Source organism: Tamandua tetradactyla, chromosome 5, assembly GCF_023851605.1.
Source record: "Tamandua tetradactyla isolate mTamTet1 chromosome 5, mTamTet1.pri, whole genome shotgun sequence".
Lineage (NCBI taxonomy): Eukaryota > Metazoa > Chordata > Mammalia > Pilosa > Myrmecophagidae > Tamandua > Tamandua tetradactyla.
This window is the reverse complement of record NC_135331.1, coordinates 99,103,011-99,119,933: the sequence shown is the minus strand read 5'-3', so window position 1 is coordinate 99,119,933 and position 16,923 is coordinate 99,103,011. Positions and strand designations below refer to the sequence as shown.

At 57.3% G+C, this 16,923-nt stretch overlaps 1 protein-coding gene across 4 annotated transcripts in view; it reads right to left on the bottom strand.

Annotated features, from left to right (window-relative positions):
- Positions 1 to 16,923, bottom strand: part of FOXP4 (forkhead box P4) — a 57,187-nt gene that overhangs the window by 4,612 nt on the left and 35,652 nt on the right. For 3 of the 4 annotated variants that reach the window (XM_077161767.1, XM_077161769.1, XM_077161770.1), the window contains 13 exons: positions 12,495 to 12,617; positions 11,798 to 11,884; positions 10,063 to 10,210; positions 9,720 to 9,933; positions 9,320 to 9,424; positions 8,459 to 8,546; positions 7,238 to 7,321; positions 6,929 to 7,100; positions 6,768 to 6,844; positions 5,791 to 5,892; positions 2,360 to 2,481; positions 846 to 912; positions 107 to 276 (listed from right to left, as the gene is read on the bottom strand). In XM_077161767.1, coding sequence (XP_077017882.1) covers positions 107 to 276; positions 846 to 912; positions 2,360 to 2,481; positions 5,791 to 5,892; positions 6,768 to 6,844; positions 6,929 to 7,100; positions 7,238 to 7,321; positions 8,459 to 8,546; positions 9,320 to 9,424; positions 9,720 to 9,933; positions 10,063 to 10,210; positions 11,798 to 11,884; positions 12,495 to 12,617 — 1,559 coding nt within the window. The remainder of the gene's footprint in view (positions 1 to 106; positions 277 to 845; positions 913 to 2,359; positions 2,482 to 5,790; positions 5,893 to 6,767; positions 6,845 to 6,928; positions 7,101 to 7,237; positions 7,322 to 8,458; positions 8,547 to 9,319; positions 9,425 to 9,719; positions 9,934 to 10,062; positions 10,211 to 11,797; positions 11,885 to 12,494; positions 12,618 to 16,923) is intronic. The other variant, XM_077161768.1, reaches the window with a different exon arrangement.

Sequence of the window (16,923 nt, the reverse complement as noted above, 5' to 3'; positions counted from 1 at the left end):
AGAGACTGGTGGGGTGATAAGATGGGCGAATCCCAGAGAGAAGATCCTTCCTCCCAGATGTCTGAGGGGGCACTGGGGCGGGTGGGGGTCCGTGCTATGTGCTCACCTGTACTGGGGTGGGGAGAGGCGAGGGGGGCTGCTGCTGCCGTTGCTGGGCAGCGGCTCCCCAGGGGCGCCCATGTCGTCATGGCTGAGGGGCAAGAGGCTGCTGGCGGAGCCGGGGTTCAGCATACCAGGGCTGTTGAGGAGGGGGAAGCTGCTCTCGGCCAGGGCAGCCTGGGGGGCACAGGCAGGGCCCTGTCAGTGGGCTCCACAGGGGAGGGGCCCACCCAGCCACATCCCCACGCCTTCCCCATGCCCTCGGGGACCTGGTCGGCTTTACCTGTCGGCTGTGGCCCTGCTGGCAGGTCTCTCTTGGCACCCCCTCACCCCCCGCCCCCCAAGTCTAGACCCAGCCTTTTCTACATGGCACCTCACCCAAGGCCAGAACGCTGGCCCTGACCTGCCTCCCAGCCTGGGAGCCTGGGGCCGGCTTCTCCGCTCTCCAGGAGACAGAGGACCCAGACTAACACGCTGCGAAGGGGTGTCAGGGCTGAGGTCAGGTTCCCTGCTCCCAGCCCACCCCCCACCCATCCCAGACCTGAAACACAGCTGTGAGCCCTGGGCTGGGGTGGGCAGAGGGTCAGGGTTCTGGCCACACAGGTGGACATCCCCCTCCTTCCTAGCCTACCCTCCTCCAGCGGTCCCTCTGCAGGGGAAGGCTCCTCCAATAGGCCCCAGCATGCTGGTGGGAGGGCAAGGAGGCAGCAGGTGGAGGGGGCGGGCAGGCTCTGTGGCCCAGTCACCTGGTAGCTGGCGTTGAGTGCTCCGTAGCTGAGGCCCGAGATCATGTTCTTCACCAGGGTGGGGCTCCTTGGGGGGGGGGATGCAGTTGGTCAGTAGTGCACTCCTCACTCCTCACTTGTCACCTCCTGGCCCTAATTAAGGGCCTGCTTTGTGCCCGGCACTGTCCCAAGGACCCGCTTAGCCACAACAGGGCCAGCCAAGGTGCACCGAGCCCCTGCGCATGCCTGGCACACAGGACCACCAGCTCCCGGCACGGGTGACGGTGTGGAGGCTCAGGGGCCTCGGGAAGGTGTCCACAGTCGCAGAGCTGGGCGAGAGGAGCACCGGGATCCCTCCCCAGCTCTGTCCGCACCCCTTGCTGCCCCTAGGCCTTTCCCCATGATTAGCAATAGGTGTGAGTATGGCCGGAGAGTCTCACACTGGCAAAACCTGCACTTTCACGTCACTCTGTGTGTTGCCTGTCCCTGCATGCTCCACATAAAGAGCTGCTCTGCGCAAGGGTGCTTGGGAGCTGGGTCACAGAAAGCAGTGGTCAAGGCTCTCCCTCTCCATAGGGAATGGGTGGTTTACAGAGTCTGGGAGAGGTTAAGGGGCTGGTCCACATCACACAGCTGAGGGAACTGCCAACCCAGGTCTCCTGATTCCAAGTCGGTGATGACATATGAAAATGCCTACCACAGTGACTGGTGCTCGGGGGTGCTCAGGAGGGGGTGGTGTGCCTTCCCTTTCCCAGGTCACCACCCTGCCTCAGCCCCACAACAGCCTGGGGGTGGAGAGGCTCTTGCCTGGGAGAAGGAAGCTCTGAGGAGAGCAGGTACCCAAGGATACATCCCTCTGACTTGGTTTAGTCTTCTCTTCCCTCCACACAGACCTCTGGCCCAAGAGGCACAAGTAAAAACATGACCTGTGTGGGGGTGTCTGGATGGGGAGAAGGCAAAGATGGTACTAAAAGAGAAGCCAAAAGAGGATCTGAGTCTCTCCTGGCTTCTTCTACTTCTGTATAATGGCTGGAAGAGCAGAAAGCAAAAGACTGGAAAGTCAGAGACCAGGTCCTCAACCCAGCTGTGCTATGATTCTGCTGTGTGGCCTCCCATCAGCCCCTCACCCTCTCTGGGCCTCCTTCCCCCTGTAAAATGAAGAGGCTGGGCTGAGGGATCTCATGGTTAGCTCCTCCTCTGGTGATTGTGGGCAGCTCTCTGTGAGTTGGGGGAAGCATGGGCCCTGCAGATGGCAGCTCCCTCACCAACAGGAGCCCACATCCCAGCTCCTGTCATGCTACTATGGACCACTGTACCTCTGGTATCAGGTCCCCCTTGGCTCCTTCCACAGTCAAGATGAAGACAGGGCAAGACCTAAGTAGGTGCCCGCCTTCTGATCCTCTGTCACTTGCAGAGTTCAGCCTTTCCTCCCCCAGTACTGGGGCCCACCACCCCTTTCCTCCCTGCCATCTGCCCACGGGGCCAGGCTCATGCCTCCACGTGGGTGCACCCCGCTCACATCCGGGCCCACGTACCCCGTCATCTTTGGTGGTCTCCGTTTCTGATACTCTCGCTCGTCCACGGTCCACACAGCGCCCTTGACATTCTCCACACGGACAAAGCACTTGTGCAGGCTGAGGTTGTGACGCACGGCATTCTGGGGGTGGCACAGGTGCTCAGAGGTGCTTCCGTAAGCACACACTGCAGCAGCCCACCTTCACCCTGCCCGGGGGGCGGGCTGGGAGGAGACCCAGCCAGAGGGGATGGAGGCCTTTCTCTGCCCTCGGAGCCAGGGGCTCCAGGCTTTTTCACCACTGACAGCTCATTTTATTATCACCGCCCCCCTTCTCCCTGCCACGTTTTGGAAAACTTCTACCAACTAAATGACATCTAGTTAGTAATAATTTGTTTTCCCATCACTGTTAATCAAAGACACATGGAACTGATCAGCAGGGCTTCTGATCAGCATGAGATAACATTCCAGACCACAGCAGGCAGGGCTCTGGGGTTTCAGTGAACCCGGGATGCCTCATCTCAGGCACATGCAGAATTTCCATTTAAGCTTCTAAAAGTTTTGGAATAACATATAGAACCTCACTGCAGCTTCACACACCCCTAAGGAGTCTGGGAACCCCAGCTTTGAGCTGTGATTCAGAGCAGGCACAGGGTATAAAGTAGAGGCTCAATACAAACTTATAGAAACACACCACGTGGAGAAGAGAGCGTGCGTTTAGCAGCTGTAAGGCAGGAAGAGGACAGAAAAGAGGAAAAGTCACCTTGTCACTCCCACCTCCTCCCAGCAGGATAACTTCAGGAATTGAGGTCATCTGGTTTGTAGGACACACATGGGTGAGGGCGGGGGTGCTTGGTCCAATCCTCCCCCTGGGAGCAGGGGCTAGGACACTAGTCTGCCCACCACCTCCCCCCACCATGTCCCTCGATCCCGTCCTGCATGTCCTCTCTCTGCCCCCCGAGCCCCCAGCCATTACCATCCCTGTCTGCCTGCATCCCTGTCCCTGCTACCTGTCCTCCCTCAGCCCCCCCACCTTGTCCCCCTCCTTGTCTCCTCTTTACATTTCTAAACGGGAAGAAAGCGGACAGGGCGGGCAGCTCGTGCCCCTGGAGACCCCCTCTCCCTCTCTCCCTTCCAACTCTTGCCACTTGCAACTGGCCCGATTTCATTACCAATTTTAATTTGCCTCTAATTAAATCCTGTGTATTTTTCCGACTCGCTTGCTAATCCACGAGGGAGGCGGGCGGCTGGAGTGGAATCTCTTGGAGTGATAATTACAAAGGGCCTAATCACGCCGGGGCTCCTGCCTCGGAATAAATTTGCCCGCATTACGGGGCTCCGATCCTCCACTTTGCAAATGAGAATGACCCCAATTTCCGAGGATGGCCTCACTGGGGCTTTTTTCCCTCATTTCGAAGCCTGATTCGTGATGAGAGACTAATTCGTTACGCTGAAACATTAACGGCAATTTAAGGGGTCTGGCGGGGGCTGCGTAAACAAAAGGATGGGCCCACAACACGGGCCTTGGGAGGGAACGGACACAGGGTGGGGGGACGACAGGAGGACCGTCAGCTTGGCAGATGGCAGCTCTGTCCCTGGGTGAACGGCAGCTGGCCTACTCTAACCCTTCTGCCCAGGTCCAAAGTGGACAACATCTCAGGATGCGGACCAGAAAGGGTGAAGAAGGGGGGAGGGAAGGAAGCCGAAATGGTCAAGGAAGAAAAAGAAGAGGGACCTCAAAGGGCAGAAAAATGGAAAGTAGACAATGGGAGAGAAACAGAACTGGGTGTAGACAGGGGATATTTTTTCCAAGTAACATGAACGACACCTGACTGCAAAAAACCCTGAAGGTCAAAGTGGGCCTCAGGCACTGCCACAGGGAGGGGACACACCACTCAGATGACCAAAGCTGGGCAAGCAGGGAAAGGTGATATGGAAGGCCAAGGGGTTGGGGCTACAGGGGGTGGTAGTGGTGGTGGTTTCGTAATAAGCATCAAGTAGTTTGAGGAGGTCACCTAAACCAGCTCTCCAGATCTCAAGAAAGGAGAGAAGCAGAAACTGTGGTGGGGTGGCACAGGTAAGAGAGAACAGGAAGGAGGATGTCATCTGGAAAGGAGGCCCTACATGGCCGCTCCTAAAGGCAAAGGATTAATAATATTAAAGTAGAAGTGGTTGAAACCCCTTAAATAATAATCGCATTGATCCCTTAATCTGTATAGGACTTTGTCATTTACAAAACCCTTTCTCCAAACAGGCTTCGAGGTTGGGGATTGGACCAGGTGACCCCAAGAAGGCCTGCTGACTTGGAAAGAGGGCAGGGCTGTGATTGGCAGTCAATGACATCACTCACAGCCAATCACCAGTCTTACAGTCTCTCTCCCAGGCCTCGAGAACTGGGCACGGCGGTGTGGAAAGTCATGGACCAGACCCTCCCTGCTAGGCTCAGCTCACTCCCAGGACAGAGAAGGCTGGTCCCTGTGCAGACCTCACTGCATCCTGGGCAGGGGCCTCGGAGTAACACTTGTTGAAACCTGGTCAGATGAAGGGAGGTGGCCCATGTAACTGCAGTTTCTTCACTGGCCAGCAGAGGGACTCAAGAGCCAGGGATCCAATTAAGGTTCTGGGCTAGGGACTCTCCGCTGAGTCTAACCTCCCCACAGCAGCAACACACCCTCCTCCCTTCCTCCGCCCACTCCCAATTTAAACAGCCCCTTCTCACCCTGCTGCACAGACCCAAATCTCTCACCCATCAGGAAGAGACATACATACACCATTTTAGCTACAGAAAAACAAATGGCTTAGCATTCTGGCCCACATCTCCGTGTCCCATTTTTCTGGCTCCATCCCCCCCACCCCCCTTGCCTGCCTCTGGTCCCCCAGGAAAGCTCTTATGGCTGAAGGTGTTAAAATGACTAATTGGATGGAGACAATTATCTTCCTGCCCCTGATGGCAGAGTGGGGGAGAGTGTGCGAATGCCTGTGCTTGTCCCTGGAATGTGGGTCCATGGGTCTCAGCCATCATGAACCCACACCTGCACATCCTTCCCCCACTCTCAGTGCTTCAGAATACGCGCCTTTAGCCAAGGCACCCGGACCCTTAGGGTCTCTGTGAATCTGACCCAGACGCCTTACCAGGCTTGGCCATTACCAACTCTTAGAGGCCCTACTTCATGAGGCTGGACTGGGGCTCAGGAGGCTGGCAGCCCAGAGAAGGGAGGGGATTCCCCAGAAAGAAGATGGCAGAAGGCATGGAAGGAGAGGTTCATTAAGAGGCAGTTACCGAACATTCTGCAGCTCCTGCTGAGGTGGGGATGCAGGGGACACATGGCCCATTTCTGCAAAACTACCTCTTGGGGGAGGGGCAAACTGTTAGGCAGCCTTGGTCTCAAAGGGATTTGGAGACGCCCAAGGGCGACTGGGCCTCCTGGGGGAGGTGGAAGGGGCAAGCCTCACCTTCCAGGTGGCAGTGTTTCTCCGGAAATAGGCAAACATCCTGGTGAACCAGTTGTAGATCTCATTCAGGGTCAGCTGCCTGTCAGGGGTTTCCAGAATGGCCTGTGGGCAAGCAGGAAGCAAAGGCACCCTCAGTTCTGGCCTCAAAGGTGACATCTGTGCTCTGCCCCAGGATCCCCCTTCTGCCTGAACCCCTATATCACCCTGTGAGCAGAGAAAGCCTGCTGCTGAAATGTGAGGACAAGGGAGCTTTGTCCGTAAGAGCTTAAGGGCCACCGGAGAGGGTGCTGGCTGGTGACCCCCAGAGGGAACACAAGCCTCCAGGGCTGTGCACTTTTGAAAGAAACACAAGGATTTCTTCTGGAGGGAAAATGACTTCCAATGCTCCTGCTTGGGAGAGAGAGGAAGGTGGTATTCTTAGGAAAGAAATGGGATGGAGGCTCTTAGGAATTTGTCATGATTGTGACAAAAGGCACCTTATACATGAGATGGTGTATGTGTGTGTGAGAACGTGTGCCAACAGGCGCATCCCTCTGGGGGTGTCAGAGAGATCAGTCCTGTGTATGTTTATGTGTGCGTGTGAATAGCACGGGCATTAAGGACACGAGGGAGGGAAGAAAGGTAGGTGTGTTTGTACGAGGCAGAGAGGGAAGGAGGCAGAAGAGTGACCAACAGGCGATCAGAAAAAGGGGTCTCACAGGAATGTTGTATATAAATGAGAATATGAATGACACAGTGGGTGTGAGCAGTAAAGAAGAATGTGTGTGCTCCTGGAGACATGTCCACATGACCGGCAGGCAGACTGAGCCGGAGGAGACGGAAGGAAACTTGTGGGAGAGGGTGCCCAGGGGAGAAGGAAAACCCCTGCGTGAGTGTGGGCGGGCATGAGTGCTTGTCTCTGGCCCTCAAGGCCTGGGGGTGGGGGTGGGTGGGTGGGGTGAGGGCCGGGGCGCCCTGCCCCTCCCCGTGAGGCTCACCTGGCGGATGAGGGAGGCGTAGGTGAAGGGGGGCCTGACGTCAGCGTTCTTGTAGAACTCATGATTCTGGGCCAGCTCTGGGGAGACAGTGGAGGGTGAGGGAGGCAGGTGGGGGCACCCAGGTCTAGGAAGGCACACCCCTCCCCTGCACCCCTCCTCACCTGAGGAGATGGGGGAGCAGAACTTATCACTGCTCCTCCGTCGGGCGGGGCCCCCGCTATGCAGGGAGGCAGAGCCAAGGCCGGGGGGCCGGAGGGGGGTGACGGGGGCGGCGGCCGAGGTTGGGGGGTGCACGAGGCCGTCTGGGAAGGAGTCGGCTGCCGAGACGGTCACCTTGGAGCATGAGGGGGAGCCGAGATGGGGTTCAGCTGTGAGTTATGGGGAGGGTGCTGGGGCAGGGATAGGGATGGGGCGCTGAGGCGGCTTGGGGTGAGGGGCCATGGGCGGGGCTGGGAGGGGCTGTCACTCACCGGCTGGCTGAAGGGCTTGGGCTCAGAGGGCCTCATGTGCAGGTGAGCCATCATGGCCTGCAGCCTCTCACTCTCCTTGGCAAGCTGCGGAGAGCAGGGGGTAGGGTGGGGGGGTAAGCCAGAGGGGAGCGCTCAGAGGCTCTTTCTTCCTTCCCCACATCCCACCTCCCCTGGTCCCCACGGGCTCTTCAGAAAGCCCCCTATCCTTGCTGTCACTCACCTCTGTGCCTCAGCATCCTGGCGCCCCACTGTCCCCTGCCCCTGGAAGGCCTGGGGTCTTCTCTGACCTTCCCACTCATCCCCAGCCTTACAGAGGACCCAGCCGCCCACTCCGCAAAGCCTTCCCCTCTCCTTCTCTGGGCCAGACCCTTAGAGCACCCGGGGGTCCCCGGCCCTAACACATTGAGGCCTAATAGCATGTGCCTCTTCTCCCCCTCAGGCGAGACCCCATGACTGGCGTTTCTCTAAGCAGCACCCGATGGCCCGGCCCAGTGGCACTTCCATGTGAGAGGGTCCCCACAGAGGACAGAGGACAGATACATGACTCATTGCCCCCATTCCTAAACTCAGTGTTATCTTTTGTGACCACCCCCTCTCAGGTGCCAGAGGGAACTGGGGAAGGGCCCACTGTCCCACTGTCCCGAGTAACTGGGCTTCCTGCTCCTGAACTCAGGCTCGGAGCCAGGCTGCCTGCGTTCCCACCCTAGCTGGGTGACTTCGGGGAAGTTATTTCACCTCTTGGGCCTCAGTTTTCTTCACTTGTGAAATGGTGTTATGGCCACGTACGGCTGTTGTGAGGATGAATGGAGCCACATAGGCAGAGAATTTAGTTTAGCACATAGTAAGTGCTAAACATTAGTTATTATGTTGTGGCTTTTATGTAGCAAGTCTCTTCTGAATCTCCCCAGCAGAGATGCCCCCCACTTTTTTTTTTTGGAGGGGGGTGCGGGGTGCATGGCCGGGGCAGCAAACCCAGGTCTCCCGCATGGAAGGGGAATATTTCACCCCCGAACCACGACCATCCGACTCTTGTTTGCCCCTCAGACCCAGCCACCCTCACCGTATACCACGGTGATCAGAACCTATACAGCCTACCATGGTGGCTTTGGCCCCATGACCCACCCACGAGACCCCAGGCCACTCATGCAAGTCAGTGCTGCGTGGGGTGGGGTGGGGGGTGAGGAAGACAGAGGCCCCTCCCCCACATCCCCAGGGCCACACCTGGATCTCCAGCTGCTGGACCACCTGCATCTGGACCCTGCACTGGGCCGTGCTCCGGTCGTCCAGGGCATGCTCTGTGTTGAGGTGTCTGCACCGGAGGGGGAGGCAGAGGAGGGAAAGTTGGCCCAGGCTTTCCTGCTGTCACCACCCTCCCAGCCCAGCCTCTAGTCCCGCCCACAGACTGAAAAGCAGACAGAACAAGAGATACAAAGAAAGAAGAGAGGTGGAAAAAACGGGGCGAAGGAGGAAGCTGCCTTCTCATCAGCCTCCTTTGATGTCTTTGCTAAAATCCCAGCTACAGAGAGATCTAATTGCAAATGAACTAATTAAGTAAACCTCTGACGAAGCGTGAAAACAATTTGTTTGACCCTGATGCTGCAAGGGTCTGAGAGACAGCGGAGTTAATCAGTCAGTGACAGAGCCTGGCACGGCTGTGGCAGCTGGTTGCCTGCTGCCAGCCCCTGGCTGCCTCCCGCCCTGCCTGGCCGCCGGCCCTCGGGCCCCACCACCAGGCCATTGCTACAGGGACTGAGTCTGGGGGGGGAGGCTGGAGAGGGTGGTGGTGGAGAAGTGCTTACGTTCGCCCTCTCTGGGCCTCTTCCTCACACCCCGCCCTGTTCTGCTCTGGCAGCCTGGAGATGGGGTGAGGAGGCTGCAGGCCCCAGAGTAGGGTGGGGGACAGGAGTGAGTGATGGAGGAGCTGACCGGGAGCAGAGAAGGGATAAGCACAGTGGGACAGCTGGTGACTGAACGCCCCAGAAGGGGCAAGCTAGGCTGGGGGGTGGTGGGGGTGAAGGGACCCTGTGGGGGAAGGCAGCTGGGGGAGACTGGGGTGGGGGTGGGGAAATGGGTGACACCTACTTGATAAACTGGCCCAGGTCTTCACATAGGGTCTCACACCCTGGCCACTTGCATTCTCCATGTCCGTAGAGGGGGTGGGCGCTGGCGGTCTCCTCGTGGGAGGAGCTGGGAGGGCAGGAGGGAGGTGGTGGTCAGGGACCCTGAAGACTCCAGGCGGCCAGGGCCAGCTCAGCCCCAGCTCCCCTGCTGGTGACGTTTTTGTCCCTCCTACTGGCTTCCCAGAGCCCCAGCCCTCATCCCATAAACAATTTTTGTGTGCGCCCTGGGAAAAGGGGGAGAACTTACGGGTCCCTGATCCTCAACTCCTCCCTCCCGGCCCCCACCAGGACCCCAACCTTCAGGGTCCAGGTATTCCCGTGGGCAGGTCCGCAGTGCCCCCTCCCAGCCCAGACCCCCATACCTGTCTCTCCGGGGCGTGAGCACAGTGGGCTGTCCGTTGGGCAGGGTGTGGTGGGAGAGGGGAGGTGAGACCTTGGGGGGGGCGGCGAACGAGGTAGCGGTGGCAGCCGTGCCGGTGAGGTCCAGCCCCTCCTGCTTGACGCTGTCCTCGGCGGGCTGCCCAGGGGCACCCTCGCCCTTCCACAGCTGGGGCAGGTCCGTCGGGCACACAGCTGCTGCAGGAGACAGAGGGGAGGCTGTTGGGGTCCCAGGAACACAGCCTGGGGGGAGGGTTGCCCACACTGGGGTAGCAGGCAGGGCTGCGGGGTGGGGTGTGGAGGGGAGGGGGACAGTGGGAGGCTCACCTTGTGGGAGGGTCTGGAGGGGCCCCGAGGCCTGGCTGGGCTGTAGGCTGACCAGCCCCTGCCTCTGCAGGTTGAGCAGGTGCTGCTGCTGCAACTGTTGCATTTGCAGGAGCTGCTGCTGGAAGGCCAGCTGCTTATTCCCCAGTGCCTGGTGGGGGGCGCGAGGGGGTGGGCAGAGAGGGGTGCCATCAGCCTCAGGCATGCCATCTGGCCCCCACCCTGCGGCCACCCCCTCCCAGGGCCTGTCAGCCCCGGGAGCTGCCGTTGCGGCGTCTGCAGCAGCAGCTTCTCTGCTCCCGGCCCAGCTTCCATAGGGCTGCATGCCTCCTCGCAGTAAACACACGCATGCACGCACGCACGCACACGCGCAAACACACACACAGCTAGAGCCAGACACGCAGCATGACGCCCTCCCTCCCCCCACTTCCTCCCGCCCTCCCTCCTCCCGCCGCTTGAGCTCCCCGCACCGCAGCTGTGTGAGCGCCTGGGGGGGAGCCCCTCTCATCACAATGATGGATGAGCCTGTCAGACTCTGGGGGCCACTCCCGCCTGGCGGGCACCCTTTCCCACATGCCCAGGGTGCCCCTCTTCCAATCTGGGGAGGGGACTTCTCTCCTCCAGCTCCTCTCCTTTCTCGCTTCTTAGACACAGAGAATCAAGGAATCAGACAAGACTGGAAAAGATCAGCTGGTCACCGCAACCCAGGCTCAGCGAACAGTCACATTGCCACTGCCCCAGGTGTGCGGACATCTTCCCCTACCCCACCCCCCCGCTTCTGTTCCTCACACAGGCACTGACAAGTCAGGCTGTCAGCAAGTTTTTTCTGAGCCCCAGGAGCCAAGCATGCCTAGGTGCCTGGGAGTCAGGGATGTCTCTGCCTGCCTGGGGGTGGGGTGGGATGGAGGGCTGGCCATTCAATAAAGAGCAAAAAGGTAAACCCTGCCTAGAGATTTATGGGTAGATAATGTTGCAATTACAAGAGTGCTGTGGGGTGGGGTGGGGGGTGGGGGTGGCGGTACGCTAAGGGCTGTGGAGAGTGACTGGGCTTCATCAGGGCAGCCTTTGGGGAACAGGCAACTTAGAACTTGGCAGTGGTTTGGACAGCAGGAGAGAGATGCAGGTTTGGGACACAGGGGTGGGGTGGGGGCTTATGCTGCAGGGCCTGGTATGGCTGCTCAGGAGGCTGGGGCCCAGATGGGGAGGGAAGGTGTCCGGGTGGGCCAGGGGAGTTCTGAGAGCAGACCTGTGGGGGGAAGGGAAGGGGTAGCTGGAGGGGGAAAGGCAGGACAGTACAGACAGCGGAAGTGGGGGCATGCGGGAGGTGAGGTTATTGAGGGACTGAAAGATTCTCAGGGAGACAAGTGGAAGGCTGAGGTGCTGGGTCACAAAAAGACAAGCGGGCAAGATGACTGGGCAGGAAGACAAGGCAGCCGGACATGAGTGTGTACTGTCAGGTACTCTGAGGACAACACGCACACACTCATCCACACGCGTGTGCACAGACGCTCAGCCTCCTTGCTCTCATTAATCTAACCATGCAAGGAATGAGAGAAAGAATGAATGGGGTGAGGGTAGATAAAGGAATTTAAGTAGGCTGTCTTCCCATCTCTCCCACTGCTCCCTTGACTCCCCTCCCTTTTTCCTGATTTCACTACGATTCCCACGAGGCAATTCTCTTCTGGCCACTACAGAGTTGGGGCTATAGATGGGGGGCAAGTCCTGCCTGTGTCCTTACCTCTTTGGGTTGCTGTTTCCCAGCTTGCTGTTGAGTGAGGAGTTGTAAGTGGAGTTGCTCTTGCTGCTTCTTGTAATATTCCTGCAGCTGTGTGGGGTGGAGGGTGGGGGTGGGAGGGGTTACCAAGGGCAGGGATTGCGAACCCCAGAGCAGCCCCAGTTCTGTTCTCCCTGAGCTCCCAGGGACAAGGGTGGGGAGTTTCACTGGGATGGTGACATAGGCCTCCTGGCAAGGAGTTGTTTGCTTTCCCCAGACTGCCCTGAGCAGGGCCAGGAAGAGGAGAGTGTGGGGGAGGGAGAAGGGACCCCATCCCGCAGCTCAAAACCCTCCCTGCCTCTGGGTGTGTCTCCTAAACAGGTTAGACAAGGAGCCAGCACGTTCCAGTATTTTGCTTTTCCCTGGGGTTCTGGAGATAGAGGCGGAGCCAACACAGAGGAAGGTGGTATAGGGGTGGGGGGCTGGTTGGGGAGAGGCCTGACTTTGACCTTCCCTGAGCTGCCCTGGAGGAATGCAGACCGGCCTAGCTTGAGCAGTCTCTCTGGCAGCCAAACTGGTTTTCTGTGACAGCTTCGGCCTTCAGTGATGTTGGTTGTCAACAGGGTGGGAGGTGGAAGGCTCGCCCGGAGGAGGGATGGACAGCGCCCAACCCACTCCTGACTCCTATTCTCAACTCCTCACTGACCCAGGACAGACTCACCTGCTGAAGCATGAGCGCTTGTTGCTGCTGGAGCAAGGCCTGCAGCTGTGGGGGCGACAGGATCTGCTGCATCTGCTGGGGGGTGAGCATCTGTGGCGACATCATGGCCACCGACACGGGTACCTGCAGATTTGGTCCATTAGGCGGCTCACCTTGGCTCCACCCTGGGAGAGGTACAGCCTCCAGGTCCCCCCACAGGATGGTAGATTGGCTAGAGTCAGCCTGTCTGGGTTCAAATCCTGACTGCTACTTACTAGCTGTGTGTCTTTAGACACGTGACTTAACCTCCCTGTTCTCTGTGTTCTTATCTCTACAATGGAAGTAGGCAACAGTGCTAACCTCTTAAGGTTATCATGAAGATTAATAAATCAAGATTTAGAACAAAACTGGCACACAGTAGGTTAGCACTCCCAGGTCAGCTCAAGGGGCTAGCTGTTCTTGGAGTCTGTGTCGTCTTTGGTGGTGGAAGATGAGAGTCTAGTGACAGCAGTCAGTAGAGCTCATGCTTTGGAGGGTCTCTCCCCTCGGAGATGGGGAGGGGCAGCACCGAGTCACTTCAGACTCACACTCCAGCCCTCCTGAGACCACTGTCTGCAAGGTGGGCCTGCCTAGGAGGGCTGTCTGCAGTCAGAAGAGGGATTCAACGAGGGGCCCACAGGCACGAAGACCTTGCCTGGGTTTGGCTCACACACACACCACATACTCCAGTACACCAGTCTAGACCCCACACAGTGACCCAGAGCTGAAGCCCAGGTGTGTGGTGTGTGCAAGTATGTGTAGCCATGACTGCAGGAGCGGTGGAGAGAGGACCAGGCCGGGAGGCAGAAGGGCAGCTTTCCACTCCGAGCTCTGCACTGAACTTGCCATGCGACCTCAGGCAAGTCACTGTTCTTTCTGGGCTATCAGTTTCCTCAAACATAAAAAACAAAAGGACTAGACTATAAGAGAGGACTCCATCCAGCTGGAATACCCAGATTCTAAAAGTAGAGCAGCTTTCTGTCCTCTGCCCTGGGTTAGGTTTCCAGAGAAGGCCCCCCAAATCAAACTATAGGTAAGAGGTTAGGGGAGAAGCAATAGCATTCTTTTCCCAACCCACCTGCCCTGACGCCCCCAGGCTTGTGCAGTCATGGCCAGGGAGTTCAACGCCACTTTGCTGTGCTGTTCCCTTGTGCCCCAGTGGACAGGTGTCCCAAGGGGGCCATCTGCAACTTCATCACCCCAAGAGCCCGAGTACACAGGACTCTTCTCTCATCTCTCCCTCACTTTCAAGCCCTTGCAGGGAGCACACAGTATGTGCTCACTAAGTGTCTGCTGCCCCAGCTGAAGTGCCTTTCCTAGCAGACTGAGACCACTCTGCCCAACCCACCCTGGTGTGGGGAAGGAAGGGTGCGGGGTGGGGCCCAGGCAGGGAGGAGCATCTTGCAGGGACTTGTCCTCGGTGGCAATTGTGACAGCTTAGGTCCCCAGGGTTCTCAGTGGCCCCCATCATGTCCCCCCTGCCCCAACCCCACCTGTGGGCCGGTGAAGGAGGAGCTGGTTTCCCCACACCACTCCGATGATCCCTGGCAGGGACAGGACAAAGCCTTAAGCCACCAATTAGGAAATCCCCAGAAAGAAGGAGCAACCAGGAAAGTGAATCCAGGTACACTGGGGAAGTCCCAGAGTCTCCAACCCTTCTCCTGACAACTCATGATAGAGCTCCAGCCTTGAGCTTTACTCCTTTACCCCAGGCTAATTGTTGTGTTTTAGTCACAGAAAAATCATGTGAATGAAGGCTCCAAAGGGTCCCTAAGCAAGGGGGGATATGCCCCCTTTGGAGTCTTTTTACCTCCATCTCTACCACTGAGGAAATGGGGACTTCAGGGACAGGACTGGGAGTTGAGCCAAGTCTGTGTACTCCACAGTTTCCAGTGTTCCCATGTCCCACACTGCCTGCCCCCCCACCAACTCTTCTCCCACTCCTCTGGACCCAGAGCTGGTCTTGAGAAAGGGTAGGGAGAGTATGTGGAAACTAGACCATCCATGGAAATGAAAGCGTAGATGAGGCTGGAGACTCCAAAGGAAAACTTTTCCTTCTTCACAACTGCATCCTGGAAGGACTCCCTGTAAACGGTCTCTGAGGGTCCTGGGGTTGGGGGCAGATGATGGCACAGAACTGCCCCCCTGGCAGTGCCAGTCCCTGGGTTTGTTGTTGAGTGCCCCCGAGGCAGCTGGATTGGCTGCTCAAAGAACTCAGGTTCTGCTGTCCCAAGGCTTGGGTTGCAAAACTCTAGGCTGGGAGTGCCCAACAACAACTCCAAATAGGCATCATGGGCCCTGCTTTCTTTCCATCTCCTTCCCTCCAACTTGAGGACTCCCACAAAAAAAGCCCAAGTCCAGGGTCCCAGATTTCTGAGTCAAAAGACTGAGGTTCTTGGCCTCACTTTCCCCATCTGCTAATGGGTTTGAACACCTGTCAACTTTGCAGGCAGCACAGGAGAACGATGTTGGGTGCTCACTGCATGCCAGACACTCTCCTAAGCCCCTTATGTGTATCATCTCAGTGACTCTTAATTTTTTTTTAACTTTTATTGTATATAGTATAACATATATATAAAGCAAAGAAATAAAAAAGCATCATTGACTCTTTATAGCAACCCTGTGAGGAGGGTATCATCACCTCTGCCATTTTACATATAAGGAAACTGAGGCCCAGAGAGGTTAAATAAACTGCTCCCCACCCCTCAGTGAGACAACGGAAGAAGGTGAGGTAAAGTGATCCCTATGGCCTTAAATTCAATGCAAATGTAAAGAAAATGACTTTTAAAAAACCTTCTGGACTCTCCCTATCTCCCTTTCCCTCTCCCTTCTCCCCTACGGCACATTAGGCATGCCAGGGGCCTTAGAGGGCACTGCATGGCAAAGGTCACTGAGGACTAAGGGGATGGGTCATTCATTATTGTCAGCAGCAAGAACTGAATTAGAGGAGATGGACCTGGCCCACAGCAGGGTGGCTGAGAAGGAATGCTCAAAAGATCTTTCCAGGTACAAGGAATGTGAGTCACTGAGTGTGGCATGCGAGAAGGGATGTGGCCTTCCCTTCCTTGGGGCTTTCCTATCTGTAGGCAGTGGAATGGAAGCGATGACCTTGGAAGGCCTCCCTGGCTCCACATTCCTGTCACTTGGTCTGGTAGCTGGCGGAAGAAGCTGCTGCAGATTGCTGAATGGATCACCTTGTATGTACTTGTCTGCTAAGGTGGCCCAAGGGTACAAGGGAGTCAGTGAGGTGGCTCACACATGCTGATCTTCTGAACTGGCTGACCCCATCTCTCTCCCCCCAAGCCACCTTGGGGTTCTGAGCACTGATTTGGAGCTCTCCTTGCGTCCCCACTGACCCCTTGCCAGGTTTGGATGTGACAGGATGGGCACCCATCAGCTAGCAAGCTCAGCAAGGCCCATGAGTCACCATCTGGAGAGTAACCAGGGCAGCTAAATGCTTACTAAAGCCCTGGCAGTGTGAGCCTCAGGCTAAATGTTGACAGCTGCCTCCAGACTCACCCTCAGGGACCCTGCTCAGGTCATCTGTTTGGGTCCCCAAGCCCTCCCCACCATGAATATAATGTGCTGGGCCACACGGCCTGACCAGGAGGAGCAGGAACACTGCCTGGCACAGAGGAAGCTTATTTGGGGACTGAGGGTTGGGATGGATGCAACTGAGCACTGGAATCAAGGACCCAAACTCAACCTCTTATGTAGGGGGCCTGGGGTCCCTGGGTGCGTGGGGAGCAATGTGAGGAGACCAGGCTAGAGCTTGGTTTGGGTTGGGCTCCCTTGTAAACGACCAGAAGAAATTCCTCAGACTAGTTCTAGACTGGAGCTGCAGTAAGAAAGACAGTAGCAGACATCAAGAACTTCCAGAAATGCCAGAAAGGAAGTCTGGGGGGCTAAGAAGATGGGATGAAGGCTGGGGGGGCCGACAGCGACAGCTCCCCCTAAACTCCTAGCTCCCTGTGCTGTCTTCCGTGACTGACCACTGCCTCTCCTGGGCCCAGTCTCTGGCATAAACCTGGCAATCTCAGGAGGCTGGAGCTGGAGACCTAACAGGGTTTAGGAACTCCTCTGAAAGCTGGGTCTGAGAGAGGGGCAGTGAGAGCGGCTGGGAGGGGAGCCCTGAGGAGAAAGGGGAGCAGAGTAACGTCCTGTGGGGGCCACTGGGAAGCGGCTGCTGCCCATCTCCCCTCACTGTTCACTCCACTCAAGTTTCAGATCAACCATGCTTCCCCTTTGGGTGAGGAGCCTCTTCTCCTGACACCACTTGGGCGTGAGAACTTTCTACATCACTCCAGTGTGAGAACTTTCTCCTCCCCCCATTATTGACTTGCCAGATTTTGTCCTCACCTCTCCCATCCCAGGCCACTCCTCCCTTTTTGCCCGACTCCTCCCCACTGAA